General features: G+C 40.4%; 3 protein-coding genes across 16 annotated transcripts in view; 1 reads left to right on the top strand and 2 right to left on the bottom strand.

Moving 5' to 3' along the window:
* Positions 1-70: 70 nt before the first annotated feature.
* On the bottom strand, positions 71-5,428 carry LOC115570212 (protein adenylyltransferase SelO-like). The gene is made up of 19 exons (XM_030398635.1): positions 4,626-5,428; positions 4,418-4,536; positions 4,204-4,332; positions 3,822-3,886; positions 3,684-3,740; positions 3,470-3,568; positions 3,139-3,206; positions 2,967-3,054; positions 2,792-2,861; positions 2,547-2,619; positions 2,380-2,463; positions 2,161-2,290; positions 2,001-2,045; positions 1,833-1,914; positions 1,580-1,672; positions 1,355-1,431; positions 883-926; positions 637-716; positions 71-539 (listed from the first exon to the last, which is right to left on the bottom strand). The coding sequence occupies exons 1-19, from the start codon at positions 4,837-4,839 to the stop codon at positions 417-419; spliced, it is 1,740 nt and encodes a 579-aa protein (XP_030254495.1). The 5' UTR covers positions 4,840-5,428; the 3' UTR covers positions 71-416.
* A 362-nt stretch (positions 5,429-5,790) lies between these two features.
* On the top strand, positions 5,791-11,441 carry pdss1 (prenyl (decaprenyl) diphosphate synthase, subunit 1). The gene is made up of 11 exons (XM_030398641.1): positions 5,791-5,980; positions 6,668-6,735; positions 7,176-7,308; positions 7,584-7,711; positions 7,882-8,023; positions 8,105-8,216; positions 9,650-9,759; positions 9,862-9,942; positions 10,163-10,276; positions 10,383-10,463; positions 11,286-11,441. Exons 1-11 carry the CDS (start codon positions 5,825-5,827, stop codon positions 11,424-11,426), a joined length of 1,266 nt encoding a protein of 421 aa, XP_030254501.1. The 5' UTR covers positions 5,791-5,824; the 3' UTR covers positions 11,427-11,441.
* An 822-nt stretch (positions 11,442-12,263) lies between these two features.
* Positions 12,264-16,128, bottom strand: part of abi1a (abl-interactor 1a) — a 56,720-nt gene continuing 52,855 nt past the window's right edge. For 8 of the 14 annotated variants that reach the window (XM_030398622.1, XM_030398624.1, XM_030398628.1 and 5 more), the window contains 2 exons: positions 15,540-15,725; positions 12,264-14,626 (listed from right to left, as the gene is read on the bottom strand). In XM_030398622.1, coding sequence (XP_030254482.1) covers positions 14,451-14,626; positions 15,540-15,725 — 362 coding nt within the window. In that variant the 3' untranslated portion in view covers positions 12,264-14,450. Of the gene's footprint in view, positions 14,627-15,119; positions 15,165-15,539; positions 15,726-16,128 lie in introns of all 14 variants that reach the window. The other 6 variants (XM_030398620.1, XM_030398623.1, XM_030398621.1 and 3 more) reach the window with 1 other exon arrangement.

The following is a 16,128-nucleotide window of genomic DNA, read 5'->3' as shown; positions in this document are numbered from 1 at the left end:
GACTGTATGTGAATCAGGTGAAAAGTCTGTTTGCGAATGTAGATCTGGAAAAAAGAAACAGAACGGCCTCCACATTAGAGTCTTTGTTTTTATTTTGGTGTCACTATGGAATCACATGGAAGACATTTGCAAGTATTTAGCTGTCGAACAGTCAAATTAAATTACAGTTGTATGAGCAAGAAAACAAACAAACACAAATTAAGTCATCTTTGGCCCTCAGAGCTGCATTCAATATTTATTGGTCACAGTATCCATAAATAGTGGCTAATCAAGAACATTAAACAGTAGTGACCTTCACATTTTGAGCCTAATAGATTCCACAGACATGACAGAATTTAACAAAATGCAACTCAAAAAAAACTCAGTTACATTGTGATTGTTGTTGCTTTGAGTATTTCTCTACATCCAGGCGTCACTCAAGAGGAACAGCTGACCTTTAACCTCTCAGCCCACAGTGGAGGTCTTGCTGCATAGCCCGCCTCCTCTGCAGTCTCTTGTGTAACAAAGGGTGAGGACAGGATGTGGTGCAGCAGCTCCACCTTGTGGTGCAAAAAACAAAAGACAGCAGGTTAAAACCAATCAAACACCCTGCCACAGTACTTTATATAAAAATGTGATTAAATATCATACACACACCTCAGAAAAATCATTCATCTCAGCTTTTCTTATTGCAGACTCTGCCATCCAGTTCCTCAGCACATATCTCGGATTCACATCTGTAAGACATTTTTCACAATTACACTTTTTCTTCTTGTTGAAACATCATCACATTGCAGGAACAGAAGTTGTTTTTACTTTATGTTTTTAACCACAATGTCAACCTCAAATAAATGCTCATCTTTCATGGTCAGATCACACTTATATTTGGATTTGGTGACTTACTTTTCATCCTGTGCTGACGATCTGAATCATCATCATTTTCTTGACTGAACAAAGGCAAAACAGAGAAACAGTTAATTCCAATCGAAATCTAAAATCACAACATGGTGATGAGAGAGTAAAGCAAGTGTTTTTAAAGGTGTGCTATGTAGTTTGGGAAAATAAATGAAAACTCACAAAGGTAATTATAAACGTTTTTTGGGATATATATATTTTCATGACTGAATAAAGGAGCCCTCAGGGGGAAATAACGTCCCCAGAACACTGTATAAAGCTAAAAAGTTGCTTACTTTAAAGGGTCCTGCAGATTAAATCCAAAAGAAAAGTATGAAATTGTGTTGTCCTTTGGTTAAAATGTTGTATTCAATCTTGAAAAAAAAAATCCATTAAATGAAAATGTCTTAACCAAAACTACAAAGTGCACCTTTACGTGAACGTTGGTTTACCAAACCAAATTCATATTTTTTCTGCTTACCCTCTGAGCCGCAGCAGGTACATGTTGAGCCAATCAGAGAAGAGCTTGTGGGACGATAAGTCTTCAAGGGCCCACATCTAACACAGAACATAAAGGTAAGTATCATGAAAGGATGCCTTAAAATCATAATTGATCTGCAGAATTCGTGCTGATAAAGAAGCACTGTTTTATAGACTACTAGAATACTAATTCACATTCATCTTTTGTTATATTCACGAGCTCCACCTGTGTGAAGTTGTTGTTGTGAAGCTGCTCAACTGAAACTTCACTGAGCTGCCTGAAGGTCGTGGTGAAGTCTGACTGAGTGTCCTCCATCATCTGGGGAGACAAACCAAATTAGATTGGGGGGGCGCAAATAAAATCCAATTTGTACACAGCCAGTAAACAGACAGTGAGATGGAATTGATTTAGCAGACAGAGATGAACTATGTAAAAATGTCTTTCACAGTGAGCATCCATCTCATTTTCAAAGACTTGCCTTCAGCAGAAAGGCGATGAGGTAGCCGTCCTCCTCCTCGTCACCTAGAAGCCCCAGTTTAGCTTTAAATAGCTGGTGAAACCTGAAATACATGCATGATTGAGTCTGGAAAATATATAATTCCTGTACTATCACTTCATGGATATAAAGGAGGGACACAGAACTCACCTCATCTGGTAAATATTAGCGTATCCTTTTAAAATGATTTTAGCCCTGAGGAAGGAAAAAAAGAACAAATATCCCAAAATTATACTAAGAAAATGTAAAAAATATGATGTATGTACTACAAAATATATATTTTAAACAGTTATCATGTCATTCTTCTTACTCTTTCCGCTGTTTTTTAGAAAGCACAGGACTGAGAGCCGTCAACAGCTTCTCCAGGTTGAACAGCCCGACGTTGGCCTGAGCTCCTATGCTGTACCTGCCCTCATCATCAGAGGTGTTGGGGACAAAATCTGCAACATTACAGCTTTGTTTAGATATCTGATGAAAGCAAGGCAATCAGTGATTTCAGCGAAACACTGTCATGTTTCATCGTACATACCGGGGTTATAAGCCTCCATGAAGCCAAACGGTCCGTAGTCGATGGTGATGGAGAGGAGACTGAAGTTGTCCGTGTTGCACACACCTGTCGTGATAACAAACAGTAGATATCAGTAACATATTTATAAAGACTGTAGGATCACATATACAGCCAGATGAGATTGTCACCATGTGCAAACCCAACCGACATCCACTGGGCGATCATGTGTGCTGTTTCGTTTACAACTGTGGAATAAAACACCTAGAAATGTGAAAAAACATAAAAAAGCAAAGCATTAAACAAGGAAAAACCTTAAAGAAACAAATTATGTACAACATAAAGATAGAAAACCACATTTTGGATGATGAATTTGGATTTTTTTTTATAATAAAGCAGATTAAGTTTAACCGATTACTTTTTTTTTTTAACTTACCAAATATTTATCCGGGTCATCTGATTCAATTGAAGAAAAATGTTCATCAATCACAAAGTTCAACAGCTTTCTAAAAATCAGCAGGAAAACAAGGATCATGTTACAAGCTACAGTATATTCTCTGCGTTGGGAGGCTATAGAAGGACTGACATTATGATCACATGACCTGACTCACCTCAGGAGATCGATCTCTCCACTTTCAGACAGAATTTCTAAAGATCCAATCCGAAACCATGACCTGGCTAACCGGAGAACAACAGCTCCTAGTAAAAATGACAAATTAAAAATCTTGGCTAAAACATATTACGCAGATTAAATGGAACTGAAATGAACATAGTTGTCTGTACCTCTTTCTGTCTTCACATTGCCATTGTAGAACTGATCCCTGATCACCGGCTCGTCACTTACGATTAGACTAAAACAAAGCAGAACATCATCAGATCAATAACAGGAAAAATCAATCAACATTTTTCTGCCTTTTCGCAGAAGTCAAACACAACTCAAGAATGTTTAGGTAGGTACCTCATCTTGGTTTATCAGTGTTGATGTCAAATAACATTGTGCCCCAGAGGTGTACATGTTAATACAGATACCGCAGGCCCCATCAATTAACAGATTCTCTCAATCTCACAATCTAATACAAATTATTAAAACCTAAACCTTGCCCTCCTCTCTCACCTGGCAGCCCTGCTGGTTGGGACACCCAGGACATGCATGGCTTCACTGCACAGGAACTCCCTCACAGAAGAACGGATCACAGCTCGACCATCTCCTGACCTGCAATAAAAGTTGGTATCATGTGATGCAATGTTGACGGATGTAGCAAAAAGAGAAACAAGAAAACAAGGATGAAAAGGAAGAAAAAGGGAACAAAGAAAAATAACCAACATACCTTGAATAAGGTGTTTTTCCAGAGCCTTTAAGCTGCATCTCCCATACTTCTCCTTTCCTGCGGTGCAAACATTTATAAGGGAAATATATTGCGGATTTAACTGATGAAGCACCTTAAATATACAAAAAATATTCTCACCTGTTGGTGTACTGACCGAGAGAATGTGCTCGACCATCACCCAGCTGACCTGCCCAGTAGCCAAACTGATGGAGAGAAGTACAACACATTTTCTTGTCAGTGATCAGAGCCTGTCTCTGATGTTCACAGGTGTTATCATCTTAAATTAAAGGTACAGAGAACGCAAAGTTTCCTTTGCTTAATATAGAGTTGATAACATTTCTGCTGAGGTAACTCTGTATTTGTCAGAAAGATTGTTTATGTTTACAAATACCAGAAATCTCTTCTGATCTTTTATCAGTAGAGAAAAGTAATTAAGTTATTCAGCTCAGCCAAAGTGTGGACATATGAGTGAAACCTGGATTGTTTCATCTAACTAAATGGGTTTGGAAACCAACTCTACCTGATGACCTCCGTATCTGTGCGCAAGTGGTACAGATCCTGGCAGCAGTCTGCCACCGCTGGCATAATGAAGGAACTCCTCAGACTGTGTTACAGCCATGTCTACATCTAAGATCCCCTCAATGACATCCTGTAGAGACAATTCGAAGTATAAATGAATTCTTCTGTTATTAGTAAATAAACATCATGAGATGCTGTTGATGATTTTACGTCACCTTCGAAACTGCTGCCAGTCTTAACGGGCCTTTCAGTGGAGTTGGAAGGGATTTGGAGAATACGCAGTTCTTAACGGTGCGAACGAAGTTGCCATCGACCTCGTCTACTGGGAATGCTTCTGCAGAGAGGACAGAACGATAGTGACCCTTTCACTATGTTGACATCTGTTTAAACACCTCAACCTGTAATGTCCAGAACCAGTTTTACCTAGGAGATTCTTGCAGGACACTCTGAATTGTTCCAGGTCCTGTATGAGGTTTGAAGCGTTCATGTTCCACCTGGATTTGACGCTGTCTGATGTCGTTCTGTCATGACTGTGGCAGTCACGGTCAGTACTCTGACAGAACTCCAGCACATGTACAGGTGAGATGCTGGCTGCTGCTACTAGAGCGAAGACTACTGTGTGGATCGTACGACACATTTCTACAGACACAGTAGTTGTCTCCTTTCAGTGTTAATTATTATATACTTAATATTCAAATGTTAGTACTTAGTAAGTTTAACCTATTAAAACATGCATCATATTATATTTGGAATGATTTTCTTTCAAAATCTGAAGCTAGAAAGCAACTACTTACTATTTGTTGTCAAAATGTGCTGCAATTAAAAGTATGTATATATTTTTTTAACTACCACTACTACTACTCGATTACCTCACTCCCCAAATGTAGTGTAGATGAAAATACACATCAGTATGTGCAAGTGTATAGGCTAGTACTTGTATACAATGATGGAATGTAACTAAGAACTGTACAAAAATACAATTTGAAGGTACCTCTGTATTTTTTAGGTTGTTAGGTACATTTATTCAATGCATGTATAAACATACCTCACTAATTAGTTACTAAGTTACTTTACACCACTGGCAAAAAGCTACCAATGTTAGCAGATGACCAGTTAGCATGCATGTAAATGCTTTATATCCCATAAAAAAGTACCTAGTAACACTTGAAGTGACAGTTAAAGAAGTAAAACTCGAAGCCACTCTTATATTAAGTTGTCAACACTCCCGTGGAAATAAAACGGTATGTAAACACACTTTAGGTCAGGTTTACCCTCAAAATATCCCCTCTAGCTTCGTTAGCGTTGCTAGCGTTAGCTGTTGTGAAACACCGGTAGCTATGGTTACGAGGTTAGCTAGCTACCCAGCTAGCTTGTAGCCTCGTCGCAAATATGCTAGGTTACTATATTTTCTGACGCCAAACAACAAACATTTTATAACTTTAGTTTAACGTTAAACATATGTTATCGTAGTTTACACCTTATTTAATTTGGAAGGTAGTTTATAGCTCCTAAACTCTCTCACGATGATCCATGTTATGAAACGTCATCAACAGACGCCCGCTGACTCTTTTTCCGGTTCCGTTCAAATATATAACCCGTCCTAATGCACGCTTCTCGGGAACATGGCGGGTCCGTGGTGGAGGCAGTGCCGGAGGTGGAGTACAAACGTTACGAGCACGGGTTTATTTGAAACACTGTGGCAATACAGCGTCAGGTCCGTGTCCGTGTCCGCGTCCTCTCTGGGGCGGACGTCCTGGAGCTCCTGGCCGGGGAACGAGGTGAGTTTGCAGCAGAGCACCTGGGCTGTCAAACCCCGGAAGGTCATACACACCACCGAGCAGACAACCGGCCACAGTACATGGTGGTTGTACTCCTCCAACGTGTTTATTACTTCAGTGAATGTGACAGTTCCTGGTTGTGTATCTGCCGTTTGTGTTTCGCCAGAGTTACTTCTGTTTTATAAGAAAATGCCTTGATGAATGGAGACTTGTTGCAGTAGGTGTTGGCTCGTTCTCAGCCTGCTCAGCTGACATAAAGGTCAAAACCTGCTTCTGATATTACATTAAGCGCTGTCCTTTACTCAGCCGGCTGTACACTGTAAATCTAACCAATGTCCGGCCCAGTCTCCATTCATTTAGCTTTATTTTACCCCCTCCTACATTCATTCATTTGTCATTGAGTCACCTGTGCCACTCCAGATCTCATAAACAACATACAACAAAAAGTACAATATTTCATGATCAGATGAAGACTTCAGACTGTTTTTATTAATATTGTTTACATACACTTATGGTATCATGTTGTATTATTGCAGATAGTTAAGTTGCTCTTCCTGTAAATTAAGTTTTGACAAAGGGTGTGATATTATATTTAAGGATCTTTTCCCAGCAACCAGAACTAGCTGGCTTAGTTGGTCTAAAATGAGTAAAACGCCTTTTTGTATCATGTCCTCTTTGAATTTTCAGTGGCGGCCATCAGCACTACCAACACAGAAAAAGCTGCATACTGTAAACTTAACCTCATCTATCACCAGGTGAGTTGTTTTAACCACTGTAATCAAATGTTGTGTATTTTTTTTGCATAAATTGCATTAAATTGTTGTGGTTGTATTTTTCCCATGGACCCGATGTTGTGGTGGTAACAGTCGTAAAGGAGTTTAAATGGATAAAAAAGCCAGTATTGTCATGGGACTTTGGACTATCACAGATATATCATCCTCAGCGTATTTGTTGTCAAATGCATCATAATGCGGAAAAACGTGTTTTGGTGCTCTGGTGTCAATTTAAACAGTAAAGCTGCAGTGTGAAATATCCTGCCTATGTTGCCTATGTTTGTGTTTTTATAACCACACTTGATGGATCACTGAAATATGTACATGTATCCACCATATATCATATTGGCATTGGCCCCAAAAATTGACTCATAAGGCAGTTGATTAATGTAATTGACGGTTTGTGTTGTGTTCCTCTGCAGACACAGGTCCCGGTTGCTCGATCCCACACTACAGTCATGCTGCTGCAGAACGATACACAGCGATGCCAAACCCAAGGACCCCTTCACGTTAGCCCAGAAAGATTTAAAAAGTTTATACGACGACATCAGAAAGGTACATGTTAGATCCAGAGTGTACTTGCTGTGTGCGTCTTCGTAAGAAGTGACGTTAATTTTGCAGCTAACATTTAAGCTAAGAGACGGGAGATTTGACCTTGCAGCTGCAGGCACAGATGAGTGAGCCATGTGTCGTAATCTCATTAACATATTATTTAAACACGGAAGCCATTTTACAGTTGTGTGGTGTGTGACACATTGTTTGTAACAGTCGCTGTCACAAGTTGATTATGGCTGAAATAAAAGACGTGATTTTGTGACTCTGCCTCGCAGGAGCTTTTTGTATCTAAAGAGCTGAAACATCTATGTGACTACTACTTCGATGGCAAAGGCAAGGCCATCCGACCCATGATAGTCGTCCTGATGGCCCGGGCGCTCAACATCCACAGCAACAGATCGGGGTAAAATAGAATCACTCCAGACCCAAAATATTCCATCAGAATCTCAGGTTTTATTTGCTGCTACTACTAACACAAAGTGACCTCTGATACAGTTGTAAGAGGAAGTTGCACCACACCCCTGTGATGACTAAATTGTTATATGAAGTATAATCCAGGGTTTGTCCTCGTAGGGATTTGCTCCCGGGGCAGAGGGCCATAGCTATGATCTCAGAGATGATCCACACTGCCAGCCTGGTGCACGACGACGTTATAGACGGATCAGATAAGCGGAGGGGGAAGAGAACCATTAATGAAATTTGGGGTGAAAGAAAGGTAAGAGAAATAAAGTCGGCTCAGGCACTTTTTCTCTTCTCCTTACATGAATATCAATATCTATTCTTTTCTGTCCTCCAGGCGATCCTGGCTGGAGATTTCATCCTCTCAGCGGCGTCCATGGCCTTGGCTCGTATTGGTAACATCACGGTGGTAAAGGTGCTCTCCCAGGTTATCGAGGACCTGGTGCGAGGTACGGTAATCAGATTGTTTGTGCCATTTTGCAACGTCAGTCAGATATAGTCTTGATTTGCAGTTGTTTTTAATTGCTAACGGGCATCGGTGAATACTGAACCCCTTTTTCTCAGAACTCTTCATGCAGTCTGCGTTCATTCACGTACATCTCGGCCTCAAAACATTTCATACATGTCTGAAAATGTGCTCGTTCAACCATCACACTCACATTCATAACACACTGACCTAAAAGCAATAAGAACAAGGAGCATTACAGAAGTGATTTACTTTTATTTTTGAAGTTCCAGTGATTTCATTATATAGCATGAAAAACACATTTGACATTATAAATTGCACATAAGGAACAAGAGTGATTAAGAAATGCAGCAGTTTGCTTCAATATCCTTTATTTTTTCCACATCGCTGCACATAGTTATCCACTTCTGAAACTGTAAAAAGAATAATAAAAAAATATCAACATCATGTATCGCATAAAAACATATTAATGCAAAAAAACCTCGATAACACGTTTTATCTATAATCATTCTGAAAATGTTTATTCGACAACAACTCAAATTAAATAAAAAGTGACAACCGCAAGACATATTTATTGACAAAATGATTCAACAATTCATTGGAAACTTTATTAAGTAACATAAAATCACCCATTTAAACCTGGTCTTGAAATTAAAAAGGGTGTACTGCGCCAAACATTTGTATGTTGATAAAAATTTGACATACAAATGTCTAATGGGATAAAATGATGAACCAGTGACATTTGACATCCAAAAGGTCAGAGGTTAAATGAACTGTGACATCATAATATTCTGCCAAAAAGTGTCCTGGACAATATTTAACGGCACATTTACATTTACCATTACTGTGCTGTATGAATGTGTTGTTAGTGGTTCTGTTAACAGTTAGGATTTGAAAAATGTGCTGCAGTTTGTTCCACATTAAAAATTGGTTCTTTCGCTGCTCTCGAAGCTATCTGTAATACTTGTGACAATTTTTACTCACCTCCAGCTCGCGCTGTAACGCATACAGCCCACACTCTCGTTGTCTCCATGACTTTTTCAGCCAGCAATAGGCCTAAAACAACCACCACTGTATCTTCCGGTTTGTCCACCATGTTTGTTTACACTGAAGTCACGTTTGACCACGCGAGATTTGTAATATTGAGCGTGAAGAACCTGATACTCTGCTGAAGAATCGGTTAGTGTGTGGTGTGCACTACGGAGAACACCACACACTATAAGATCAGCAGAGAGAGATCTTGTGCGATCTGTCTTTCTTTATCATCAAGTGTGTGGTCTCCTAATCTGTGAAGGTTTGAAAAATCCTGTAGTGTGTACCCGCCATTAGCAATTTAAAACACTTTTGAGTTGTCCATAAAGCTCTACAGTTGTTCAGAATCTGTGCCGTCTGTTAACAATCTCTGATATACTCCAGGTGAATTCATGCAGCTGGGCTCCAAAGAGACCGAGAACGAGAGGTTCAAACACTACCTCGAGAAAACCTTCAAGAAGACAGCAAGTCTTATTGCAAACAGTTGTAAAGCAGTATGTACGTTCTGTCTACACCCAAATATCTCAGAGTTGGAGGAAAGCCTCTGCTTCCACACTTAATGTCTTTTGTTGACTGTCTCCTCTGTTTCTTTTAAGGTATCCATTCTGGTAAATTCTGATCCTGAAGTTCATGAAATAGCCTTCCAGTACGGGAAGAATGTTGGCATCGCATTTCAGGTAATTCCTGATCCTTTTTGAATCTTTATCTTAGCCGTCCATGTTGTAATTGATAAATTAGACCCAAAGCTCCTTTTTAAAAAGATGGCAATCCCCTCTGTTGGAACGACATCACAGTACATTTGCTTAATATCCCTGAACAATGGTGCGTAGAACTACATTTTTAATGTCTATAGGTGTGTAAAATTATACTATGGGGTCATTTTTCTCTGTCCTGTAGTTGGTGGATGATGTCCTGGACTTCACGTCGGGGGCCAGTCAGCTGGGGAAGCCCTGTGCTGCAGATCTCAAACTGGGCTTGGCCACCGGACCGGTCCTGTTTGCATGTCAGCAGGTGGGAGCAACACGTGCATTTTAGAGAGTCATGTGTTTTCATAGAAACTGTACATCTAGTTGATGTAACTGGAAAACACAATTTCAATGTGTTTCTGTCTCTTCAGTTTCCTGAGCTCCATGCAATGATCATGAGACGCTTCACCTCCAAAGGAGACGTAGATCAAGCCTGGCAGTACGTCCTTCAGGTGAGACCGCTCAAATTCTTCTTTAATAAGACAGGCTACATGGCGTCCAGTGTGATGGATGCTATATAATTTATATACCACACTGAGGCCTTGAAGTCGGATTGAAAGCGAGTACAAGGAACTTTAATTTTGTGTGTATTCTGCCAGCCTCTGTGGACAAAAGGTGATGAAGTAAGCTTTATTTTAATGCCGTGCCAAAAGACTACAGAACAGCTTTTTTTTTTTTTTTCGCCCCCTCAAATCATCCTCAGCGCTTTGCTTTCAAAAATAGTTTTAATTTTATAACTTATCCAACCCAGATAAGTCTGATTCCCACCAGGTGAGAGGCTTTAAGAATACAGAAATAACCAGTCTTCTCCCTGATGGTCTCGTTTGCATATGTAGGTCATATAGAGGCCTCAGTGCTTAAGTCTCATAACCTGTTACATATTTATAGAAGATGTAATATTATTATTTAGAATTAAAATCTTGACACCCTGTCGTCCTTTACTAGACTTTAAGACTTGATTTATCGGACATTTTTATTGTAAATAAATCACTTTGATATATTTAGTAACTTTGTGTGATCAACACCTTTTATCAAGATATCAAACATCACGTAAACTGTGAGTACCTTCAGTGTGTGATGGGGAAGAAGGGTTGTAATCTGTGATGTTGACTATGAGAATGATATTAATGGTAACTCGGTGCTCCCTAAAGATGTTAAAATTCACAAAATGTTCCACAGATGCAACCAGGGAAATACGTGGAGCTGTTAGAGAAGTAAAACAGAAAGACCCAGTAAAGTCTACTTAGTTTGATCGACTTCTTCTTCTGTTCCAGAGCGATGGAGTGCAACAGACCACCTACCTGGCCCAGCGCTACTGTCAAGAAGCCATCAGGCAGATCAGCATGCTGCGGCCGTCGGCGGAGAGGGACGCCCTCATCAGGCTCACTGAGATGGTGCTTACTAGGGACAAGTGATCCACGACTGAGCTTCACTTCTGGCAGCTACCTGTGGGGGGGGGGGGAAGCGGCTCACCCTGCACCCACACGTGTCAACGCAGGCCGGGGTCGGACAAAAGAAAAAGAAAAACGGTTAGAGAAGCGATGGATGTTTGGTTCAGAAGGACCCCCGCTGCTGGTTTCAGTGCAACTACAGAACTCTTAATCAAAATCAAGGGATCAAAACTGCATCCAGGGGGTCGTTCTGAACTAGCATCGTCTCCAACCACTCCCAAAAAATCTATTTATGAAGCCGAGTTGCTTAATAATGTATGTATGATCCACGTGTTGTTTTTTTTTAAGCGCAACTCCGTCTGATTCTTGAATGCTATCAAAAAAAGTCATGATTTGGCAAAAGGAAATGTATAGAAAATATAACTTCCATGAACAGATGGCACTGAAAGCTGCAACCCAACACTTCACTTACAGTACTGTATCTGCGACGTCCTCCCAGGACTCACAACCAGCCGACTGTGACTGGACAGTTTGTTACATGCTGGCGCTGAGCTGCGGAGGCGTTGTGCAAAAAAAAATCTCTGCGATTCCAAATGAAAGTGACACTCTGTCAGCGGTGTGTGCGTTTGGATCTGTGTTGTTGTCCTCCGAGATCCGTCCACACCCCCAGAGGCCAAAAAAAAAATCACGTGTCTTTTTTTTGACTTGTGTGATGTTACACGGACTCTGTCCTGTAGCAGCCAAGGCCTTAACATCTGCAATGACTGTGTTCTCAATAAACCTCCATCATGTTTTTTTTTATTTAAACCAAGTCTTTTGCTCCTTCTTTATAACCACCAAGTGACCACACACACACGCATGTTGTACATAGAATTGTTTATTATAAAAGACTGTACATTAATTTTTCAATCAACATATTATATGTACAAATGGAGGGCAGACAGATTTCAATATTTCTACCCATTAAATTGAGCTGGAACACTTTTTTTTTTTTTTTTTTTTTTGCTTTATTGGAAAGCGAACAGGCAAAATATATCAAGGCATTAGCTGCAGTATCCTGAAATGGTGACGTTTGGAAGTTAAAAAAAAATTAATGAAGATGTACGTTCAAGGGCCAACAGAGAAAGGAAAAAAAAAAAAAATACAATGTTATAAATCTGAATCCTAAACCTGAGTGAAATCTGATATTGATTGGCTGATTTTAACTCGAGTGAAAGTATGTACACCTGTGCAGCCCAGAGGATTTCATGATCAGAGCGTTCGACATGGTCCCTGTTGCTCGGTGGAGGACTGAGGAGGTATTAGTTGTTTTCGTTGGTCTTTAACGTTACAGCTGAATCGTCAACATGGCAGTGTCGGGCACCACAGCTCCCGTCTTCATCGCCGCTGCGCAACACCCGCTCTCTCGCCGGAGGCCGTTATTGCCGATGTTACCGAAGGATCCTAACAGGTTTCATCTGGATTAGTACGAAGTTAATAACAGTGATGTGACATAATCTCGAAATGGAATGTGTTCTCGTGCTTCAAACGGATCGAATGCATGAAAAAGGAAACTCCAGATCACTTTTATAACGCAGATTAGGGATAGACCGATACAGATTATTAGTTGCTCGTACATTCCTCAATCATTTCCATTTTCTTTACTTTTAGACGCAAATATTGTACATGTTCTGGGAGTTGAGGATAATCTTGCCGTGTGCATTTGCTTATCTCATGTATTGAATTTTACCAAAGTTCGCACCAGCTTCCTAGTCCGTCATGACATCTTCTTTTGTGAAATCAGATAAAAGCGTTGGTTCGAGCGTCGTTTGTGCACGTCCTCAACAATAAACGTCACACAAGCTACAATACGCACATGAACAGTAGGAGCAGTGTAGCGCAGTTTGGTCGGTAAGCGCGGGAGAAAGAATTAGACAACCTAGCGCGTGCCGTCTAATCGCATCCTTCATTAACATGCGTAGTATACAGGCAAGTATGTCAACAACTGCGCGGTTGTCTACGTGGACGAGTGGTTCAACAGCAAGTGCATCACCAGCCTCAGTACATTCAGATCATTCTGTGTTGATATGATATTGCTTGTGTAACCGGTCAGATAGTGTTTGCCTTACTACAGACAGAGAGAAGCGAACTGGAATAATAATTAATATCTGATCTGATAATCGGTCTATCCCTGATGCGAATCAAAACACACGTTGGCATTTAGAGGGTGAGACCACGGGAAAGCGTCCGAAAAGTTCAGTGATTTCAACAGTGTCATAAAAAATAAAAAAAAAATTTTAAAAGTTGAATACATTTACAACATAATTGGAAGCATAATGGCAATAAACTTAAGTTTACATTATATCTCTTAAAAATGTTGCATGCTTTTTTTTTGCCAAGACTGATCTTCAGGAGTATTTGTTTATCTTTGAAATACCGTATGCAGTATTTAAATTTGCAGATTATCGACAGGCTCGTCTGCGGTTTGGAGCCTGACGGAGTCGAGGAGGGCGCCGCTAATGAAAACTATCATATAATCGACATTCACTGAATTCACATTACATAAAACCCCCCCCCCCCCCCCCACGAGTGGCTGCAGCTCACATTATATACAACTGACAGTACAAACGCTTCGACTGAAGGTGTTTTAACATGACATTAATATTGTATTTGTTCCGTTCGACCTAATACTCTTGTTCATAAAGGTTTCAGTTCTGATCTTTATTTTTTGTTTTGTCCAGGCAAGATGACGTCGTACATCCTTCAGCTGCGTCGTCTCCGAGTTCTGAGCGCGTGCAGTCCGATTCTTTAGAAACTTAAACATTTTTTTGTTTTACATATTCCATAAATGTCCCCCGCCCACCCATATAACACCAAAATAAACTAAATAGATATTACTTTTCATTTTATTTGCAATCAGTAAGGGAAAGAACATTCTGTCATATCAAAAAAAGGGGGGGGGGGTCATACAGTTATGTCTATGCGTCACAGGAGTTTGCTGCGGTCAGTCTCTCAGTGGAATATGATATGACTGAATAAATAGACTGTACTGTTGCTTGTCAGGTCCCTTCAGTCGGCGTAGTGCATGATGGACTCCACGTAGTTCCCGGGGAAGAGTCCGGTGACGCCGCTGGAGACGCCCTCGAACCAGCCGTCGTCGTTCTTCTTGATGACGTAAATGATGGCGCCCTCCATGAACGACAACTCGTCGTCCTTGTCCTTGCTGTAGTCGTAGATGGCCACCACTGAAAACAGGGAGGGAGACGTTTGATCAGGAAGAGATCCAATGTTAGAGATATGAATGAGAAGTCGATTCATTGTTTATTTTGATAATCAGATTTATTGTTTTGAGTTATTTTCTAAAACACATGCTGCTTCCTGCTTCTAAAACACGAGGATTTTACTGCTTTTCTTTGACATTTATGACAGAAAATTAAGAGTCTTTGGGTTTTATAGTTTTAGTTAACAATTTAAGGACGTCACTGCGGGTAATTTTTCTAAATTTTGTGACATTGTATAGACTAAAAACTAGACTTTCGGTTTATCATGGAAACAACCGACACATTAAGCAGCGTTGTAAAAAGTACCGAAAAGTTATACTTGAGTAAGAGTAATGAAACCGTGAAATCTAATGTTACGAGTACTTCAGAAACGTTTTACCCGAAAATGATTTTTTTTCTACTTTCAACACTACACATAAAAATGAATTATACATTTGTTACCATCGACTGTACTTACTATACTCCCCATTTTTCTGATTGTCGGAATTAGTGTTTTCTGTATCTGAAGCCAAAAAAATACACAAATTTAAAAATGCACTACTGTAGTTTAAACACAATCTACAACGTTAAATCTTCTGGGGTAAAAAGGACTATAGTTTCCTACAAAGGAAGGGGAGGAGTGGAAGTATAAAGTGGCAGAAAAAAAAATACAAGTACCCTGAAAATTGTTCTTAAAGGGGCATTATGCAGTTTTAGTGGAGACTTTTAATATTCAGAATCTTTCTCTTCTGATTAAAATCGCTTCCCCAAAACTACATAATGCACCTTTAGTAGGAGTAATTCTACCTGGTTACATTTCATCGTTGAGATTAAGCGATATTTAAAGTAACTGTGAGTTGCAGCCATCTCTGGAATTAGTTTATTTTTTGGAGCGAACCTTTCTCTATGTAGTTCTTGGGCGCCCACTGTGGATCTCCGTCAGCGTAGGGGTCGTTGTACTGCACCACCGCGGCATCCTCCTCCTCGTAGTCGACCGGAGGAGGCGGTGGAGGCGGAGGGGAGTCATCGAACAACGGGATGTCGTCTGGAGGCGGAGGGGGCGGCGGAGTGGGAGTATCTGCAACTGTTAGAACAGACGCAGGAAGTGAGACGGGACGCTCCTGGCGGTGGAGGATCGCTGATCGACATGAGCCGTGCGTGAATCATGCAGAATAAATGATAAGACATGCAGAAGCGTGCGTGTGTGTGTGTGTGTGTGTGTGTGGGGAAGGTATATGAAAAGGATGTTCATCAAGCAGGCTGCATCACTGTTAGCTCTGATGATATACTGAATGTTTAAGTAGTTTGTGCTCCTCTCGTGTGGCTCGGAAACCGAACAGGATTTATGAACACTTCACTGCTCTTCTGATGGATAACACATGCAGAGTCATGCTATTTAGTAGGTTACAGGTCTGCCTGACAGCATCTACACTGGGAGAAAAAGCTTTATAAAAAGATAAATCGATAGCTTTACAATCAGTTTAATC

The sequence above is a fragment of the Sparus aurata genome, chromosome 19 (assembly GCF_900880675.1).
Source record: "Sparus aurata chromosome 19, fSpaAur1.1, whole genome shotgun sequence".
Classification (NCBI taxonomy): domain Eukaryota; kingdom Metazoa; phylum Chordata; class Actinopteri; order Spariformes; family Sparidae; genus Sparus; species Sparus aurata.
This window is presented reverse-complemented; position numbering and strand designations above follow the sequence as displayed.

Coding starts and splice junctions, on each gene's coding strand:
- LOC115570212 (XM_030398635.1), bottom strand. CDS start 4,839: ATGTGTCGTACGATCCACACAGTAGTCTTCGCTCTAGTAGCAGCAGCC. Junction 3,569..3,683: donor GGAAAAACACCTTATTCAAG/GTATGTTGGTTA, acceptor CTTTTATTGCAG/GTCAGGAGATGGTCGAGCTG. Junction 1,915..2,000: donor GCTAATATTTACCAGATGAG/GTGAGTTCTGTG, acceptor CATGTATTTCAG/GTTTCACCAGCTATTTAAAG.
- pdss1 (XM_030398641.1), top strand. CDS start 5,825: ATGGCGGGTCCGTGGTGGAGGCAGTGCCGGAGGTGGAGTACAAACGTT. Junction 7,712..7,881: donor ATCCACAGCAACAGATCGGG/GTAAAATAGAAT, acceptor TTGTCCTCGTAG/GGATTTGCTCCCGGGGCAGA. Junction 10,464..11,285: donor CCTGGCAGTACGTCCTTCAG/GTGAGACCGCTC, acceptor CTTCTGTTCCAG/AGCGATGGAGTGCAACAGAC.